The sequence below is a fragment of the Sphaerodactylus townsendi genome, linkage group LG04 (assembly GCF_021028975.2).
Source record: "Sphaerodactylus townsendi isolate TG3544 linkage group LG04, MPM_Stown_v2.3, whole genome shotgun sequence".
NCBI classification, from domain to species: Eukaryota; Metazoa; Chordata; class Lepidosauria; order Squamata; family Sphaerodactylidae; genus Sphaerodactylus; species Sphaerodactylus townsendi.
Genome location: NC_059428.1, coordinates 141,135,344 through 141,155,852, shown reverse-complemented (window position 1 = coordinate 141,155,852; position 20,509 = coordinate 141,135,344). Strand labels below are relative to the sequence as shown.

Sequence of the window (20,509 nt, the reverse complement as noted above, 5' to 3'; positions counted from 1 at the left end):
TGGAGAATAGGTTAGGTGTCAGAAGACTGGCGGCGGGTCAATGTCCCCATCTTCAAGAAGGGGAAACTGGAGGATCCAAATTGTCCTCCAGGCCAGGTTGGCTAGGGAGCCTTTTTTAAAAAAAGAAAGATTCCACCATCTTCTTGGCATAGAAGGTCACTGAGGAAGGTAGTTCTGTATTTCCTGCATTGGGCAGTGGGTTGGACTAGTGTTGTTCCCTTCTGGGTCTACGAATCTGTGCTTCTGTGATCTCAACATTTTGTGATTTCCCTTCAACATCCATTCCTGGTGGCACCCACTCCAATTTTTTTATTTCCAAATTCCAGAACAGTCCACAGGTTCAAAAAGAAACGCCCGTGGGTTCCCAGTTTACAGGGTCTGTGCCTGAAGGCTGAACAATAATTTGAAGTCATGACTGTGCTCCAAGTAGGTGGGGAGGGGGCTGCTTTGGGTGGAGGGTGAGGAGAGAGGGGAGTAAAGAAAGAGAGAGGAAGTAACCAGTCATGGGCAGGGGGGGACGATAATCTTGGGTGTAGACATTCAAAATGGTGATTTACTTAGGAGATACCATTGTGTGTGTTTCCTGATCATTTAAAGTTCTAAAGTTTATTTTATCTAAAACCAATTGCAGGTTTAGCACTGCTGTTTTTTAACCACTGGAATTTGCCTTCCCTTTGACGCTGGGCTTAGTTCCGCCACTGGTAAATCTTTTCTGGCGGCAAACTGCAGCTCAGAGCAACGGGGGGGATGTCAGCGGTGAGGGCATAATGAATTTCCGATAACATCAGCCATTCTGGTAATCCCTTCTGATCCCTCCCCTCCCCCCACCCAGTTCACTGGCAGAGCTGAAACATTCACTTACTCTCTTACGGCTGCTTATAAATTACATCATGACCCCACTCTGCCTCTCAGAGGAGGTGTGGGCTTGTTGTGGGTCAAGCCTGTGCCCTTGACTGAGGCACGTGATGGTCTTGACCGAGGCAGGTAATGATCTTGACAAAGGCAAGTGATGGTCCTGACTGAGGCAAGTGATGGTCTTGATCAGGGCAAGTGATGCCCTTAGAATCATAGAATCACATAGTTGGAAGAGACCCCAAGGGCCATCAAATCCAACTCCCTGCCATGAAGGAACACACACAATCAAAGCACTCCCGACTGAGGCAAATGATGATCCTGACCCAGGTAAGCTGTGTTCTTGGCTAAGGCAAGTGATGGTCATGACTGAGACAAGTTATGGCCTTGCCCAAGGCAAGCGATTCCACCTAAACATTAGGAAGAACTTCCAGACCACCAAGACTGTTCGACAGTGGAATTCACTGTCTCGGAGAGTTGTGGAGTCTCCTTCTTTGGAGGTTTTTAAACAGAGGCTGGATGAACATATGTCGGGAGTGCTTTGATTATGTGTTCCTGCATTACAGGAGGTTGGACTTGATGGCCCTTGTGGTCTCTTCCATCTCTATGATTCTATGGTTCTATTATTCTAAATGATGGTTTTGACTGAGGCAAGTGATAGCCTTGACTGAGGCAAGTAATGGTCTTGACTGAGGCAGGTGATGGTCTTAGCAAAGGTAAGTGATGACCTTTAAATCATAGAATCACAGAGTTGGAAGAGACCCCAAGGGCCATCAAGTCCAACCCCCTGCAATGCAGGAACACACAATCAAAGCACTCCTGACTGAGGCAAGTGATGGTCTTGTCCAAGGCAAGTGATGGTCCTGACTAAGGCAAGTTGTGGTCTTGGCCAAGGCAACTGAGGGTCTTGACTGAAGCAGGTTATGGCCTTGGGCAAGGCAAGTGATGGCCTTAGCAATGGCAAATGATGACCGAGGCAAGTGATGGCCTTGGCCAAGTCAAGTGATGACACCTACCCAAAGGGAGCTGTGCGAAACATCCTGCTGACAAAGTCCACTGCTAATTGAGCCAAGTGGCGGTTGTTCCGCAGGCAATGAAAAGCTCACTTGATAATTGCATTAAGTGCTACAGGGCTGCTAGCCAACAAGACTTGGCTGTGTGTTGACCGCTTGCAGCTGGCTTCATAAAACATCCTGGCTGGGGAGCAGCCAATTATGTTTGCTTGTTTGGTTCATTGTTAGCAGCGCTCTGGATGGGACCAGACTGGGGTATTAAAATGGTCCAGTAGCAAGCTGAAACCAATGACGCTGAGCCAAGTGTGGGGTTTTCCATTCCTTGCCCACCCTGAGGCCACATCTGCCCTCTCCTCCATTTTTCCAGTCGATTTGATCCGTCGATAAACATCTATTCCAGGGGATGTGTGGGTTTTACCAAATAGAGCAGTGAAATCTGGAGAATTAGGTTCGATTCCCCTGTTCTCCCTATGAATGGCGGACTGTCATCTGGAGAACCGGGTTCAATTCCCCACTCCTCCTCATGAGCAGTGGACTCTAATCTGGTGAACCGGGTTTGTTTTCCCACCTTGGGCTGGTCCCAGTTCTCTTCGAACTCTCTTAGGCCCGCCTACCTCACCGGGTGTCTGTTGTGGGGAGAGGAAGGGAAAGGGATGGTAAGCTGCTTTGTGATTCCCGGGAAGAGAAAACCCTATACAAAGGCAGGCGATGGCAAACCACCTCCCAGAGTCTCTTGCTTGAAAACCCTATGGCCGTGGTGGCGAACCTATGACACTCCAGATGTTCATGGATTACAATTCCCATCAGCCCCTGCCAGCATGGCCAATTGGGAATTGTAGTCCATGAACATCGGGAGTGCCATAGGTTCTCCACCACTGCCCTATGGGTTCGCCACAAGTCAGTTGAGACTTGATCATAGGCAAAGCTACAAGGGGGCGGGGGGATGCGTGCCACACTCTGGGGTCACGCCTGGGAGGTGGAAAATCACCCCTTCCCCTGCGACCCCTTTGCCCCCCCCCCCCACTTACCTTAGCTCTTAGTTTCAGGCTGAAAAGCGGCCTGTTCCATTCAGGCTGAAATGGGCCCTGGTGAGAACTACACTACCCAGGAGACCTTGAGAGCCTCAAAGTCTCCTGGGTAGTGTAGTTCCCACTGGGCTTTTTACAGCCTGAACTGAACAGGCCGCTTTTCAGCCTGAAACTAAGCCTGAAATTAAGGACTAAGGTTAGTGGGGAGCTGTGGGGCGGGGGGCGGGGGGCGGGGGGGGGGCGGAACGGGGCCCATCGGGGAGGTAGAAAATGCAGAGTTCACCCTGTGCACAGTTTGACCTAGCAACGCCTCTGGACTTGATGGCACATATACTTACACAAGAGGACTCCTTCACACTGGGAAAGTAGCTTGTGGAAGAGAAACTGAAGGTCATTCCCTATGTCCCTGATCCTAATTTGGTGCTGCATGTGTGAGCATAGAGAAGATCCCATAACTTGTGTCTGATGCAGGGTGGGGACCTCATGCCCAGCCTGTGTATATGGATCTGCATCCGACGTTCTTCTGCAGAGCTGTGCCAGAGGTGCCCGTGAGCCAGCGGAAAGTCCCAAATCCTCTAATGGCCGAGGCCAACTTTAGAAAAGAGGCTACTGGGCAGGGGGGGCATGATAGAGGTGTGTACAGTTGTGGAGACTGGGTGCAAAGCAAACGTTTTCTGTCTCTCCCAGCGTACTAGAATTCGGCACCCAATGAACGTGAGGAGCAGGAGATTCAGGGCAGATGAAAGGCAATAATCAAATGTGGAATTTACTGCCACAGGATGCAGTGATGACCACAGGAACACACGGCTTTCAAAGAGCACTAGACAGATTCATGGAGGGGAGATCTGTCGGTGGCTACCACCCAAGGTGACTCAAGGGAGCCTCCATGTTCAGAGGCAGTCAACCTGTAAACCCCAGTGGCAACATCAATGGAAGGCCTCAGCCTCTGTGCCCTGTTGTTGGACCTCCGGAGGACCTGGTTGGCCACTGTGTGAGATGGGATGCTGGATTAGATGGATCTTCACTGGTCTGATCCATCAGGGCTCTTCTGAGGTTCTTCTCAGGGGAAGGCCTCAGCCCCTGTGCCCTGTTGTTGGCCCTCCAGAGGAACTGGTTGGCCACTGTGTGATAACAGATGCTAGACCAGATGGAACCTCACTGGTCTGATCCAGTAGGACTCTTCTAAGGTTCTCACCGGGGGAAGGTCTCAGCCTCTATGCCCTGTGGTTGGTCCACCAGATGAACTATTTGGCCACAGTGTGAGACGGGATGCTGGATCTGATGAACTGAGGTTCTTATCAGGGTAAGGCCTTGGACCCTAAGCCCTGTTGTTGGACCTCCAGAGGAACTGGTTGGCCAGTGTATGAGATGGGATGCTGGACAGTGGACCCACACTGATCCAGCAAGTCTTTGCTGATGTTCTCATGTTCTCCATGGCCCCTTCCGCATATGCAGAATCAGTGGTGGGATCCAAAAATTTTAGTAACATGTTCCCATGGTGGTGGGATTCACTGTGGCGTAGCGCCAATGGGGCTGAGCAGGGCATTCTGGGGGCGTGGCCAGGCATTCCAGGGGTGGGGCATTCCTGGGCGGGGCTGTGGCAAGGATGCAGCTGCTGTACCGGTCCTTGGATGGAAAACGAATGCACGCAGGCACAGGCTGCCACGCACGCCGGTGCACCTCCTGCTAGACTGCTTCAAGTTCTGCACGCTACTGCTGAGAGGAGGGGCATAACTAAGGCAAAAATCACGTGGCAAAATCACCAATTAGTAACCCCCTCTCGGCACACACAAATAATTAGTAATCTACTCTCGGGAACCTGTGAGAACCTGCTGGATCCCACCTCTGATGCAGAATAATGCACTTTCAATCCACTTTCAATCCACTTTGCAGCTGTGCAGAATAGCAAAATCCACTTGCAAACAATTGTAGATTGAAAGTGCATTAATTCTGCATGTGCGGAAGGGGCCCACGTGACATCCCAAATGTACCCACGATGGTGACATCTCAGCCGAACCCTTCAGGTTCTCTGCCTGGCAGCTTCCTGATGCCTCTCTCCATCTCTTCTCTCCCCAGGTATGCGCATACTGGTCACCCTGCTGCTAGATACTCTGCCTATGTTAGGCAACGTTCTTCTCTTATGCTTCTTTGTCTTTTTCATCTTTGGGATCGTCGGGGTGCAGCTCTGGGCCGGGCTGCTGAGGAACAGATGCTTCCTAGATACCCATTTTCAAATGTAAGTTTTCCAGCCTCCCCGTCCCTTGATTGGTATGGACCAGGGGTAGGGAACCTTTAACAGTCAAAGAGCCATTTGGACCCGTTTTCCACGGGAAAAGAAAACACTTGGAGCCACAAATAATTTTTGACATTTAAAATAAAGATAACACTATATATATAGGGGTTTTTTTTTACCTTTTACTCCGCTCATTCTGAGAAGCGCATGGATGTGCCTGCCCTGCTGCCTGCAGGGTGGGCAAGGATGAAGCCGGCGGCTTGGCCTTGCCAGCCGCTGGGAAAGCGCCCGCCCCGCTCCAATGGGGCGGGTGAGAGGGGAAGCCAGCGGCGCGGCTCAGCCAACTGTGGGCAGTTGCTGCGCCCACCCTGCTGCCTGCAGGGCGGGCAAGGATGGGGCCGGCGGCTCGGCTCGTGGAGCCACAGTGCAAGGGCAGAAGAGCTGCATGCGGCTCTCGAGCCGCAGGTTCCCTACCCCTGGTATGGACCTTCTCCACCCAATTGTATGCTGCAGTTCTTGGTGAACCGTTGCAGTCCCGGCCTTTAAACAAGAATCCACACCACGGGACCTGGAAACTCTCCGGCACCTTCTTCTACAGTTGTTTTTTTTTAAATGAAGAATGGAATTTTTATTTATGAAATGCTCTTCTCTTAGATGTAGCCATTAAACTGAGAGCCAGCAAGGTATAGTGCAGTGATGGCAAACCTTTTTGAGACCGAGTGCCTCAATTGCAACCCAAACCTCACTTATTTATCACAAAGTGCCAACCCGGCAATTTAACCTGAATGCTGAGGTTTTCGTTTAGAAAAAAACGGTTGGCTCCCTCTTCCTCCGCCCCACCCGCTCGAACAGGGGCCAGTCTTCTCAAGCCTCCAGCAAGTCCCGTGCGCACCGCTCTGTGCCTCTCTAGCATCTCTGACACCTCTGCGCCCACCCACCCCTCGGGCAGCAGGAACCCAGAGCATAGGCACCAGGCCCGCCAGCCGAGTCCTCCCTGCTCACCGCGCTGCGTGCACGTTGTGCTCAGTGGCCCAGGCCTAGATGTGTGTGTGTGTGTGTGGGGGGTGATTATCCACCCCCACATGACGAACTCTGTGTTCACGTGCCCACAGAGAGGGCTCCGAGTGCCAACTCTGGCACCCGTGCCATAGGCTCGCCATCACTGGTATAGTGGTTAAAAGTCACGGACTCTAATCTGGAGATCCAGGTTTGATTCCTCCCTCCTCCGCACGAGGAGGAAGGCCTTGGACCCTAAGCCCTGTTCATCTCCAGACTCTCATCTGGAGAGCCCGGTTCGATTCCCTGCTCCTCCACATGAGCATCAAACTTGAACCTGGAGAACCCGGCTCAGTTTCCTGCTCCTCCAAAATTTATTGCCCTGCCTCTCCCCATGAAGCCTGCTGGGTGACCTTGGGTCTGATGCACCTACCTCGCAAGGTGTATGTTTTGGGGAGGGGAAGGGAATGGCTGCTTTGAGACTCCTTGCAGTAGGGAAAACGGGTATAAATCCAACTCTGCTTTTTCTCATCGAAGGAGAAACTTCTCTTCAATCTCTTTGTGGTTGATTGTTGCAGCACAGGGTAGGGCTCTACATACCCTTTTATCAATTCATCCATCACAGTTTGGCATTTTTTTAAAAAAAATGCTCCATCGGGAGGAAAGTTAGATCAGGGAAGACCTTGTCTTCTCTGAGCATCTGCAAAGATCAATTCTCTAATTACAGTGTTTGTTATGCAAACAGAAAGGTCCCAAGATCAATTGCCACTGTTGGGGGAAAAAGGATCGGGCAGCCCTTCAGGGATGGGGCGGGATAGAAATCCAAGAAAATAAAATGTAAATAAATAGACAAAGGCATGACAACTTATGGAGCCTCTGATACAGTAGACAGCAGCTTTATTTTGGGAAGGCCCATATTTCAGTCACAGAGCACCTGATTTGCCTGCAGGAAGTCCAAGGATTAGTCCGCATTTCCATTCTTGAATGGTGTACTGAGGAGATTCAGAGCTGCCGGCCCAATGCCGGTGAGTTTTCCGGATACAATGGAGTTTTCAAACCATTCCTTGCCAATGAGCTGTGAATTCTGTTGTAATGTTCCCATGAATTCAGCTCGAGCCTTGGCTATAAATATAGTCCTTTGTTCTTGCCTGTGGTTGGGGCAGAAGAAGAAGAGTTTGGATTTATATTCTTCTTTTCTCAACCGTAAGTAGTCTCAAAGAAGAAGAAGAAGAGTTTGGATTTATATCCCCCCCCCCTTTCTCTCCTATAGGAGACTCAAAGGGGCTTACAATCTCCTTGCCCTTCCCTCCTCACAACAAACACCCTGTGAGGTAGGTGGAGCTGAGAGAGCTCCGAGAAGCTGTGACTAGCCCAAGGTCACCCAGCTGGCGTGTGTGGGAGTGTACAGGCTAATCTGAATTCCCCAGAGAAGCCTCCACAGCTCAGGCGGCAGAGCTGGGAATCAAACCCGGTTCCTCCAGATTAGATACACGAGCTCTTAACCTCCTACGCCATTGCTACACCAAGCTAGAATCCCACAGCCTACCTCTCTTTCACAGATTTTGCACCCATACAATTCACTCCCGTTCTACTGAATTTGGATTCACGTCCATCAGACCTTTTATGGATAGAGCACCAAGACATTGGCACACACACCCCAATAACAGATATTGGCCTGCCCCCTGGTTTTGGTGTCGTGTGTTTATGTGTTTTTCTGCTTTCATTGAATTATTTTATATATTATTTTAAATTCTGTTGTAACGTTCCAACGCTTTTACGTTCTCCACCTTGCAGACTACTTATGGGTGGAAAGGTGCCATGGCGATTAAACAGATAGAATAATAAATAAAGATATTGGGCGATTATCCGCTGGCGCTCTGGCACGCGGCGGGACCAGAAGCACACAGGGCAAGAAATCTTGTCCTGACACGCTTTCTCTTTCTTGTCTCGATGCGTGACTCGGTGGGTAATTGGCCGTTAACACCTGTTCTTCTTCTTCTTCTTCCCGTTCCAGGACATACAACTTGACTTTCCTTAAGCCGTATTACCAGACGGATGTAGGGGAAGACAATCCCTTCATTTGTTCATCCCACAGGGACAATGGCATGCAGAAATGTTCCAACATCCCCAACCGGAAAGAGCATAAGGTGGAATGTACTTTGAGCATGGACTCGTATTTCAGCCACCGAAACGCCTGCGTGAACTGGAATCAGTATTATAACATCTGCAGGACGGGGGATTTCAACCCGCACAATGGAGCTATTAATTTTGATAATATTGGCTATGCTTGGATAGCTATTTTTCAGGTAAGGGTCTTCTCTATCCCCCATTCTTGTGTCGATGTCCAGGACTTTTTAAAGATGCGTCTCCTGCTTCTGTTGAGTAAAATAGTCCTCAAGTTTATTTATTTATTTATTTATTTATACTTTAGGCTTATATACCGCCCCGTCCCCGGAGGGCTCTGTGTGCTGTGTTTGGTATTGGCAAACAAGGCAAAATAAGAACAGGTTTGGGCAGGGGCGAACCTAGGCAAACTGGAGCCCGGGGACAAAACCTGAGTTTGGCGCCTTGGTAAAGGCCACCCTCCCTCACCATGAACAAACAATTATTTTTTGCACCAGCTCACAAAACACCTCCCACTCCCAGCAAAACATACATGGCTCTCTCCCCACCAACTCTTTTCCTAATTTCCTAATCACAACAACCCTATGAGGTAGGTTGTTAGCCTGAGAAAACAACTCCAAGCCTGTTCGAGTGGGTATTAAGCTTGTAAATCCCTCACCGTCACCCCCAGCGAGCATTTGCAAACAAATCATCAGCATCATCTCTCACAAAGAAACACCTCCAGTGGAATCCACCCCCAAACAGCATCACTTTCAATGGTGTTTAAACTAAGGGGAACTCAGATTCTTCTTTTTTAAATCCACCTTAAAGGGAGAATCTGGGGTCCCCAATTAAGACACAAGTGAAAGTGATGCTGTTTTGGAGTGGATTCTCCTCCACCCTGAAACAACATCACTTGCGAGGGTTGGAGATTTCCAGATGGAACAAATACCAGATTCAGCCGGAATCGGGGCACATTTGGGCACATGTGGACAAAAAGTATCCAAGGGTGTCCTGCCCAAATAGGAACAAATGTGAATGCAAAGATTATTTGGGCTTGGGGGGGGGGGTATTTTTTTGGTGTTTTTCGGTATACAGGGAGGGCATTTTTTAAACTAACAGCACCATGATTTCAGGGCATCATCCAGAGACTGCCCTGATGATACACCACATCCAAGTTTGGTGATGTTTGGTTCAGGGGAAGCAAAGTTATGGACGCCCAAATGGAATGCCCCCATCCCCATTGTTTTCAATGGGGCCCAACAGGAGAGATGGGGGCTACCTGTTTGAGGAACAATAACTTTGGTTCCCTGAACCTAACTTCACTAAGTGAGTAACATCATAAGAATAGTTACCAGATGATACCCTGAAATTTTGGTGTCACTAGCTTTAAAAATGCACCCCTTACAGGCACCCCAAAGAAGTTGCCCAAAGATTCTTTGTTCTGCAGTGACTTTTATCCGAGCAGCCAATGGGGAATTTCTGAGGAGCAGGCTGCACATTTTTTTGAAGATAGGGGCACCAGACTTTCAAGGTGGCTCCGGGAAGCCCTCCTGGCCAGCCAGCATCCCGGGCAAAGAGAGACCTTTGCTTCTGGGGGTTCAATTTTATGGGCCCCCAAAAGGCTTATTTTGTTTCCATGCTCCTGCAGTTGAAGCCTGCGGGCTGAGTTCTCTGAGAACTTTCTCAGCTTCGCCCCCCCCCCCCACTCCAGGAAACCAAAGCTCACCAAGCTTGAGATGCTATTACCCAAGGACTCTTGGAGCCACCTTGAGAGTCTGGTGCCGCTATCTTCAAAAATGTGTGGTCGGTGCTTGCACACTCAGAAATTCCCCAGAATCTGCCAGGCTCTTCCAGCAAGTTCTATGGTGGGAAACATTATTTTTCCCACCATAGACTTCAATGGGGCTTTCTGTTATACTTAGCTAGCGCTGTGGTAGAGGTTTCAACAGGAGGCAATGTGGTAGTGGTCTTGCTTTCTGGGTGTTGGGGGGCACTAAGATTTGCCTGGGATGGCCGAATGCTGTGGGCATCAGGTTCACCTTCAACTTGGTTGCCACAGCATTTTTAGCAGAATTTGGTTTGGTTCCTTTCGGGAGACTCACACCAGCAGCCCTGCAGGAAATGCCCCCACGCAGAGCAAGGGCCCTGCCACAGTGCCTCCCATTGGCTCCTCTGCACAGAGCCATCTGGGCAAGACACGAAAAGCCAAATGAGGCATCTATAGTGGTAAAAGTAAGTTTTCCCACCACAGAACTTGCTGAAGAGCCTGGCAGATTCTGGGGAAACTCAGTGTGTAAGCACTAACTACACATTTTTGAAGATAGAAGACACCAGACTTTCAAGGTGGCTCAAAGAGGTCTTGGGTAATAACATCCAAGCTTGGTGAGCTTTTGCTTCTGGAGTGGGGGGGGGGAGAAGGCTTTGAGTGAAGGTTCTGAGAGAACTCAGCCCACGAACTTTCGTAATGTGTGAAGGAACGGGGAAACAAAATAAGCCTGCTGAGGCCCTATAAAAAAATTGGACCCTCAGAAGCTAAGGTCTCTATGTCTGGATGCTATTACCAGGAGAGCCTCCTGAAATACCTTGAGAGGTCTGGTGCCTCTATCTTCAAAAATGTGCAACCTGCCTACACACTCAGAAATTCCCTATTGGCCGAAACACCAATGGAACAAAGTCACTGCAAAACTGATAATCTTGGAGCAACTAGTCTTGGGCTGCCTGTGAGCGGTGTACTTTCAAGGCCTGACACCAAAATTTCAGGTTGTCATCCTGGCCAATATTCTTATGATGCCACCCAGGATTGGTGAAGTTAGTACCAGGGGGACCAAAGCTATGGATCCTCAAATGGGTAGCCCTCATCTCCTAGTAACTCCCATTGAAAGCAATGGGGATGAGAACACCAGGGGTCCCGCGCTTTGCTTCCCCTGAATAAACATCTCTGGGTATTATCATCGGAACAGTCTTCTGGATGGTACCCTGAAAATTTGGTGTTGCTAGCCTTAAAAATGCGCCCCCTGCAGTCCAAAGCGTAAAAAACACTAAAAAATTAAAAATCACACAAACGACCCTGAAATGGTGGCGCCCCCCCCACGTGACCAAATGGGGGGCGCCCGGGGACATAGGGTACCCCCTGTCCCTAGGCAGGAACGCCACTGGGTTTGGGCAGCCAGGTTGTTTTGAAGATTGTGTGACTTGGCCTTTTTTTGCCCTTTGATTCATGTTGACAGCTTTCGGAAAAACCACCACTTGCAGGCACGTTGCAGAGAATTCTGTGGTATCTATGAGGCTGCGTGTTTATTCCACGTGGGACAGCCGTGACTTCTTATTTCTAATGGTGAAATGTGGCTTAATCAACGGATACTTAAATCTACAAAGTGGGGCCACGCCAACATAAAACAGATAATTCTGCCAATACAGGGGACACCCCACCCCCCCACCCCGGTTTGCAGAAAAATCTGAAAACTTTTAGAATTACATCAGCAGATTTAAATCTTCCCAAAATAACAATCTTTGTCTGTGCACGTGGGCACAATGGACTTACCTTCTAGGTTCTGGAGGAATCCAGGAGTTACTTTGAGCACGGCTGCAGCGTCTGTAAACCAGAGTTGGCCTCAGCAGGCTACAGAGGGAGAATGGGATTATGCTCCCCACCCCCACATTCCCTGTACGCTGTGGAGCTGCACAGAAATCCTCATTGGTGCTGCGTAGATTAGACTGCTGCCCAACAGGGCAAGCTCTCACAGGCTGCTGAGTTCCTCTTAGTGTGAAGGAACTTCTACGCAGAGGCGGGAAAGCATTAGAGGTACTGCTCTGTTTCCCTGAAAATAAGACCTACCCCGAAAATAAGCCCTAGCATGATTTTTTGGGATTTTTGGAGGATGCTTGAAATATAAGCCCTACCCCAAAAATAGACCCTAGTTACAGATTCCCCGGCGCAACTGATCTGGTCATGTGGGGGGTGCAAAATCATGGGGAAAAATTAAGACAACCCCTGAAAATAAGCCCCAATGTATTTTTTAGAGCAAAAATTAATATAAGACCCTGTCTTATTTTCGGGGAAACACGGTATTGCTGGGCCCTCTCCCCCTCCCCCGAGGATGGGTGGGTCATGACTAGATCCTGGGCCCCCACCCCAGGAATGGAGGGAGAGAGAACTGCACCTGGGACATGATATGCCCACACATGCCCCCTGCCCCTATCTGCCCACACCCCGCCCAAGCCCTGCCCCTGGGAGGGGGGGTCTTGGGGTGATTTTTCCAACCCCACATGACTCCTAGGGCACGGCGCCCCTCATTGAAGCTTTGCCACTGCCCCTCCCACTCCCTCCCCTCCCCATAAGTGCCCCCCCCATTTGTGTTTTCTCTGGTTTTGGTATTCATTCATCGTCTCAACGCTATTCCCATTCATTTTTATTAACTGTTCCGCTAGTGATTGCCATGAATGGGACTTTTGAAGTCTGTGCGGTTTTAAATTTTATTTAATTGCTTTATTTATACCTCCCCCTTTTGTCACTGAGACTCCAGGCACAGTTCATTGGATGAGGCGTCTAGTAAACAACGTAAGGGAATTAGGGTTTCAGAAATCTGAAACAAAACATGACGTATTACACAAGGTATGTCATAGAGTGCGGTAAACAATCATGGCTAAGCAGGCAGATTAGAACAGGATACTACATGCAATAAGCAAATAATGAGTGCAAAATACATTGGTATGGTTCATAGTCTCATTCCATTGGGCACAGGGGCAGACTTATTTTCTCCCTCGCTGCCAAATCAAAGCTGGCTGACCCACATTTAAAGTTATAGGGTGGCCTTAGAGGTAAAATAAGGCAGGCTTGGAAAAACAAGAGTAGCAACTCCAAAACATATCCTTGCAGTTCTCAGTCAATGGGTGATTCCACACAGGCAGAATATATTTATTTATGTATTTATTCATTCATTCATTCATTCATTTATTAAATTTAATATACCGCCCTATCCCCGAAGGGCTCAGGGCGGTGAACAGCATAAAATCATATATAAAACATATAATTTAAAACAATTATGTTCTAGCATAGGAACCCACGAAACCCATATACAGCCCTCCCCAGAAAAGAAATGGGTCCCAATGATGTTAAGGGACTCAATAAACAGCGGGGCGGGGGGAGGCACTATCAGCTGCTGGACTCTCCAAAGGCCCGGTGGAATAGCTTGGTCTTGCAGGCCCTGCGGAATTCTCCAAGGTCCCGCAGGACCCGGACAGCTGGTGGTAGCGTGTTCCACAAGGCCGGTGCCAGAGCCGTAAAGGCCCTGGCCCGTGTGGAGGCCAGCCGCGTCATATAACTGGTTAAGGGGTGTGAAAAAGCATCACGGGGGAGAAGTTCCTATAGAACTGGGGACCCCCTCCCTAAATGCTTCTAACCCATTTTATTTTGCTGAACCTGGGCTAAATTAGCAACGTTCCCCCTTTAACCCAGGTTTCACACTCTTTCCGCTTGCCTATACAAACGACAGCGAACAGGAAGCGCTCGATTTCCCTCCTTTCCTTCCACGGTTAGGGTGGATTCTCTAGGCAGATGCCTTGTTGTGCTGGCAGTGGCATAGCACCAAGGGGGCAGGGGGGACCCACCGGGCGTGCGCTGGTGCTGGGGTGGGGGGGGCATTTTAGGGTGTGGCACGGCAGGCAGCGGCAGGGGCGCAAGGTGCACATGTGCCCCAGGCGCCATTCCCCCTCGCTCCAGCCCTGTGTGCTGGCATGTTTATGGGGGGGGGGGGGATTCTCGACAGGGGGATTCTCTGATGCCCATTTCATAGAGGAACATCCTCATATCCTAACACCATGCTCCCAGCAATGCCGGGTGGCCCCCGCCCCCGCCGTGCAAACGGCGGGACAGGCAACACAGGTTCATTTAACCCGCTTGTGTTGCCTGCGCAGGAGGGACCTCTGATAAAACCCTCTGTTTTTGTAGCGGCTTTCAACAACATTCATGCAAGTTGGCTGTGCGGCTGTTGTTTGGGAATTAACCAGAAGCGGTTTGTTTACAAGGCCGGACATCGCCTTGGGTTTTACAAGGAGAGTCGGAAGGGATGGCATCGCAGGCGAGCAAGTCTCATGCCCACGTCAGAACCCAAAGGGGACGGTGGCTCTCTCCCGCATCGAGGGGAACCTGAAGGCTCAGCAGGGGCTGTAAGACTAGCTAACAACGCACTGCTACACAACACAGTTTGGCGGAGGCCAAGTCAGTAGGTGGTTGTGACTGAGACAAACGTCAGCCATGAAGGGCTATTGCGGTTCGATAGAGAGAGGCCAGCCGGAGATGGCAGGCAAGCGCAGCAGGTGATGCGAGGCAGTGCGGGAGAACCAAAGGGCCTGGTGCGAGCATCGCAGAGGCGTAGCTGGGGCCTAGCTTTCTCTCAGTAGAACGGCAGCGATACAAAGTCCTCAGGGAGTTCTGCAGTGTCAGCAAGACAGCCAGTGTGGGGTAGTGGCTAAGAGCAGCGGATTCTAATCTGGAGAACCGGGTTTGTTTCTCCACTCCTCCACGTGAAGCCTGCTGGGTGACCTCGGGCCAGTCACAGTTCTCTCAGAACACTGTGTCAGAACTCAGCCAATGCCAGGTGGAGTCTGCTTTCCATCTTTCTGAGGTTGGTAAAATGAGGTCTCTGGCCCCTTCCACGCAGAAGAGTGCACTTTCAATCCACTTTGCAGCCCCTTCCGCACATGCAGAAGAATGCACTTTCAGTTCACTTTCAGTGCACTTTGCAGCTGGATTTTACTGTGCGAAATAGGAAAATCTGCTTGCAAACAATTGTGAAAGTGGATTGAAAGTGCATTATTCTGCATGTGCGGAAGCACCCTCTCTCAGCCCCACCTACCTCACAAGGTGTGTGTTGTGGAGAGAAGAAGGGAAGGAGTTTGTAAGCCACTTTGAGACTCCTTTCTGTTGAGAAAAGCGAGGTATAAATCCAAACTCTCCTACTGCTGCTGCTCCCTGAGCTCCTTAACCGGGGGACGCTGGGGGTATCAAACCAAGGTTGTTCCACAGATGTTCTGCCACTGGAACTTCCCTCAGCTGTGCCCCACACCTGCAAAGACAGCTGGATGGTGGTTGAAGAACCAAGTCTCTGGAGCAACCACTGCATCTGATTTACGTGTCTTCTCTCTGTTGACAGTGTAACAGCCCGACTCTTGCATGTGATCTATTAAAGCAGCTCATCCCACGGCAAATTATGGACGATAATTAGCTTATCATGGGATGAAAGAGAAGAGATGGGGAGGGGAGGCTAAATTAACGGTGAGATATGATGATCCCTCGATCACCGTGTGTGTTTCCGAAGAAGCGACCGAACGCCGAAGCAGCAATTATGAGCCCCGCCGCCCACGGGTGATAAACAGTCCACCTAAGCAAATTTCTAATTTGATCTGAATCATGAGGCAAGCAGAAGGAATACGTCTAATGTTAGGAAGAGAATATAAGAACTTTTCCTGCCTCCCCCCTCCCTCTCAAAAAAAGATGTCTGCAGGGTCAGACATTACTCAGAAGGGTTCGATGCAGCGACTTCAGAGGATCTGATGGTAGTAAAGCAAGTGGAGTAGATATACCTGTGGAAAGTCCAGGGTGGGAGAAAGAACCATTTGCCTGTTTTAACAAGGGTAAAGGGTGCAATTAGCAAGTTTGATTTGCATGTGTTGGGTGGGATCCACCCATTTAGCATGTGAGTAACCATGGAGACAGCATAATCAATTAGTGAGGGTATCTGCATTGTAGTCGCCTGGCCTTTTGATCCCTTTGACTGCTTACTACCTAGAGTGGCGGGTGGCGTTCTGGGTGGTGTTCACTAGCCCTTTGACTGCTTACTGCTTGGATACCTCCTTTGTCTGGGTGGTGTTCATTAGTCACTGCCTTGATTCTGGTGTTTTTCCAGATTGGTTATCAAATTTGAACTGTGGAGGCTTATCTGGTGAACTAGATTAGCTTGTGCACTCCATCTCATGCCAGCTGGGTGACCTTGGGCTAGTCACAGTTCTTTGGAGCTCTCTCAGCCCCACCCACCTCACAGGATGTTTGTTGTGCGGGGGGAAGGGAAAGGAGTTTGTAAGCCCCTTTGAGTCTCCTTATAGGAGAGAAAGGGGGATATAAATCCAGCTTTCTTTCTGTTGAAATTGTCCACGTCCTCCTCCTCCTCCTCCTCCTCCTCCTCCTCCTCCTCCTCCTCCTCCTCCTCCTCCTCCTTCTTCTTCTTCTTCTTCTTATTATTATTATTATTATTATTGTTATTGTTATTGTTATTATTGTTGTTATTGTTGTTATTGTTGTTATTATTATTTTATTTTATTTTATTTTATTTTATTTTATTTTATATACCTTGTGGATTTCAGTGGCTTCTCTGTGTAGTCTGACATAGTGGATGTCAGAGGGTTCCAGGATTTCTGTGTTTTCCAATAATATTCTATTCCCAGCTTGGTTTGTCATGTGTTCTGCTATTGCTGATTTTTCCGGCTGAATTTCTTTGTTTGCTTTGTTTATCGGCTGCCTTTCTTGCTGAGGTTCAAGGCGAAATTCAGAGCCGGTTCTATGCAGTCGGTTCTGTCGCATGTCAATTACAGGCACTCCCTGTTAGGGTCTGTTACTTTGGTCATCAAACAAGATTCAAGAAGGTCTCGCGAAATTCAGAGCCGGTTCTATGCAGTCGGTTCTGTCGCAGATTCTGGGAGCCACTCATAACACGTCAGCTTACTGGGCGGAGCCACCACAAAATGGTGACTTGATCCGGTCGTAAAATGGCCTCCTGTAGCCCTAATCGAGTGAGGAAGCCTTGTGCGTTTTCCCAAAGCAAACCAACACCCCTCCGGCAAAAGGTGCGAAAGTGGCAGGCCCATACCTAAGGACTTGGGGGTTATAGTTACCTGGTCTTGGAGTGGAATGGCCTAATGAACAGTGCTTAGCTCTGGTAGAAGAACAATGCTTTGTGGAATAATATCACAGACACAGAGGTGTCCAGAGATATTTTTTTTGTCATGATAGCCTTTATTGGCATTCCAAAATACAATAAATAGTCCAGAGATATTGAACAATGTTTGTTGGGAGAGGGGGCTTCTTATAGAAGGAGGAGGAGGACGGTGCTGACTCCGTTGTTAACAGACCGACCCACAGTGGGTTGGGGGAACCCTGCTTTTAAGACAGAGGTGTCTCTATCCATCCTGCCAACCCTTCGGGTGCTTAGCAGTGCAGTGGCAAAATGGGGAGCCCGTTCTCTGCATTGGCTAAGTGTACCCCCTAACGACCCCGTAAAAAAACTCCCTGGACATACCCTCGCCCACATCTGCCATGCAAAGCACCTATCTCACTCCCTTCCTGAAAGGATTAAGAGAGCACAACAACCCTGCCCTGGTGAGCGTCCCCAACTCCAGCCCTGCGGAGACAAAGGACAGGTTCATGTGTTTGTCCTGAACGTTCCTGCCCAGTGGTGCATTAACCCAAAGATTCTTCTTTTAACCTCTCACTAATGACCACCTCATTTGCCTTGTCATTGTTCTATAGCTGTTATTCCATCAACTGCTTTCCCCCTTTCAGGCACTCCCTGTTAGGGTCTGTTACTTTGGTCATCAAACAAGATTCAAGAAGGTCTCGAGAACCCTGTCAGCTCAAGGCTCAGATAGCCGAAACTGAAGTTTGGCTCTCTGGTCTTGGTATATACCTGTAAGTTACAGACTGGTTCAACCCATAATCCCCCCACCCTCGCATTCCCATAATATCAGCATTTGAAAGGACGGTGGGAACAGAGGCATTGTTTAGGACAAACTGGTTCATGCCTTTGGAGGAAAGCAGATAAGAGTGAACGTTTAAGCTCTATTGACTAGTTACATGCGAGCAGGGGGAGACCTCCTTAGCCTTGGGCGATGATAATGGCTGGGCCATCTGTGACCTTGGAGTGGATATGAAAGCTGTCAGGCTGAGAATGGTGCAGGCCTGACCCTCCCAAGCTTGGCCTGTCAAGCTAATGCCTCAACCCATTAGATTAATGACCCAACTAATAAGGTAGATGTCTTCCTTTTGTCTTTCCCTGGAAAGGAAGGGCTCCTCTTTGTTGTGGGAGATTAAGTACCAATCTGCATAACTCCAAGAGTCCCTTTTTCCTACAGAGCCAGCAAGGTGTAGAACAGGTGCACTCTAATCTGGAGAACCGGGTTTCATTCCTCGCTCTGCCACTTGAGCTGTGGAGGCTTATCTGGCGAACTAGATTAGCTTGTGCACTCCATCTCATGCCACCTGAGAAACCTTGGGCTAGTCACAGTTCTTTGGAGCTCTCTCAGCCTCACCTACTTCACAGGGTGTTTGTTGAGCGGGGGGAAGGGAAAGGAGTTTGTAAGCCCCTTTGAGTCTCCTACAGGTGAGAAAGGGGGATATAAATCCAGCTCTTCTCTTCTTCTTCTTCTTCTTCTTCTTCTTCTTCTTCTTCTTCTTCTTCTTCTTCTTCTTCTTCTTCTTCTTCTTCTTCTTCTTCTTCTTCTTCTTCTTCTTCTTCTTCTTCTTCTTCTTCTTCTTCTTCTTCTTCTTCTCCTTCTCCTTCTCCTTCTCCTTCTCCTTCTCCTTCTCCTTCTCCTTCTCCTTCTCCTTCTCCTTCTCCTCCTTGTCCTTGTCCTTCTCCTTCTCCTCTCCTCCTCCTCCTCCATGTTCTCTCTTCCTCTTACTTGGCAACCCTATAACTATGTGCAAACATGCGCAATTACTTATCTGGTTTCCCTTGAAGAGGGCAACAGAAGCTACGTTGCGTGGGTTAGACTCAGTAGCAGATTCCCTTCCCGTCCAGAGTTACAACGTTTATGACCTTCTGCTATTCCAGTGTTCATCAGTTGTTGCTATGAAAACAAGACACCGAGCTATCTCTTGAATGCTGTGAAAAGATTTGTGTGTCATCCAGTGGACGCTACTCAGTTAGCTTTTTGATCGCTGAACAGACACCCACCCACGCACACGGCTGCTAATAGATCTATCCGGACAACATCCGTATGGGATGTGTTTCTTACTTTTTTTAAAAAAGAAAAAATCCACAGTTTTCCAAATTAGCACTGGAGCAGGGCTGACATCCAATTTCACTCCACTCCTTGGCACCCACAGTCAGATAACCGTTCCCATGCCCCCAACCTGCAAGGACAATTTGCAATCTACGACACAACAACCCCCCCCCCCCCATTTCATGTCTTGTCATGAAGACCACTAGCACTGCTGGCCACATTTGTGTCTGTAAACATGGGATTGGAGTGGGGAGCACAGAGATGAAGGCTGCCCGTGAATGCCATTCTAGCGCCCGGTTCATCCGCCACATCCGAAATAACATAGAGGTTGGGAGCACCTTAAAGGCAAATGAACTTAATGCTGCCGAATAAACGCCCCAGTTGTAAGGCTGAACACACTCAAACAAAGTCGACTTAATAACAAGGAACGAACTTTATTGAACTATGTCGCCCTAGCTACAGGATGCTGGAACTGAGGATTTTTGTCCTCAGTTCCAGTATTTATACTGTTTACAAAAACAGGCAGCAACCAATCAGCTTTCCCCCTCCCCCCGCTCCTGGTCTCTCATTGGTTCTGAAGCTCCGGTAGGATGTAGCTTCTCAGTTCGTTTTCCCGCTCTTTTTGGAAAAAGGCGGGAGCCGGTGCATGCTGAGAGTTGCAGTCCTGACCAGTCAATTAATTTGTTGATAAAGGGTCATGTTACCGCTTGTTGTGATGAGCATCATGTTGCCTCTATCTAGTTACCGTAAATCAACATGTGTTCAATTAACAAAAGCCCAATATTCAGTTCATTTCCTAAGAGTCTAATATGCACACTCTCAATGATTAGGTAAATCGTTGGAGGAGAGATCCATAAATCATTGGCTGTTAACTGTGACGACCAACTAGAAGTAGAGTACACCTGAATGCCAGTCACTGGAGTAACCACAGTGGCTGGATTTGACCTCGGTACCCCACCTGTGAACTTTCTAATAGGCACCGCCAAGATGGAGAAGGGAACAAGGAACTGGACCTAGGATCAGATCCCGTAAAGAGCTCTTCTATTGACCATGCGCTTTAGGTCTTTACATCCTGTGTTTCCCTCCAAAGACCCCTGAGGTGGTCAACAGTCTGTCGTAAAAAAGATAGCCAATAATAATAAAATAATAATAAAAGATAGCAATAAGGATATGTACAGTTTATTATGTGTAATATCTCTCGCCCTGGGCTTAGGCAGGAAATGCCCTCATAGGGTTGCTTGCAAGGTTTGACTTACACTAAAACCTGCTAGCATCCAGCGGACGTG

General features: G+C 49.0%; 1 protein-coding gene across 3 annotated transcripts in view; it reads left to right on the top strand.

Moving 5' to 3' along the window:
• The window catches only part of CACNA1H (calcium voltage-gated channel subunit alpha1 H), a 156,835-nt gene that overhangs the window by 7,142 nt on the left and 129,184 nt on the right, over positions 1 to 20,509 (top strand). For all 3 annotated transcript variants that reach the window (XM_048495554.1, XM_048495555.1, XM_048495553.1), the window contains exons 2-3: positions 4,970 to 5,129; positions 8,137 to 8,428. In XM_048495554.1, the coding sequence (XP_048351511.1) occupies positions 4,970 to 5,129; positions 8,137 to 8,428 (452 nt within the window). The remainder of the gene's footprint in view (positions 1 to 4,969; positions 5,130 to 8,136; positions 8,429 to 20,509) is intronic.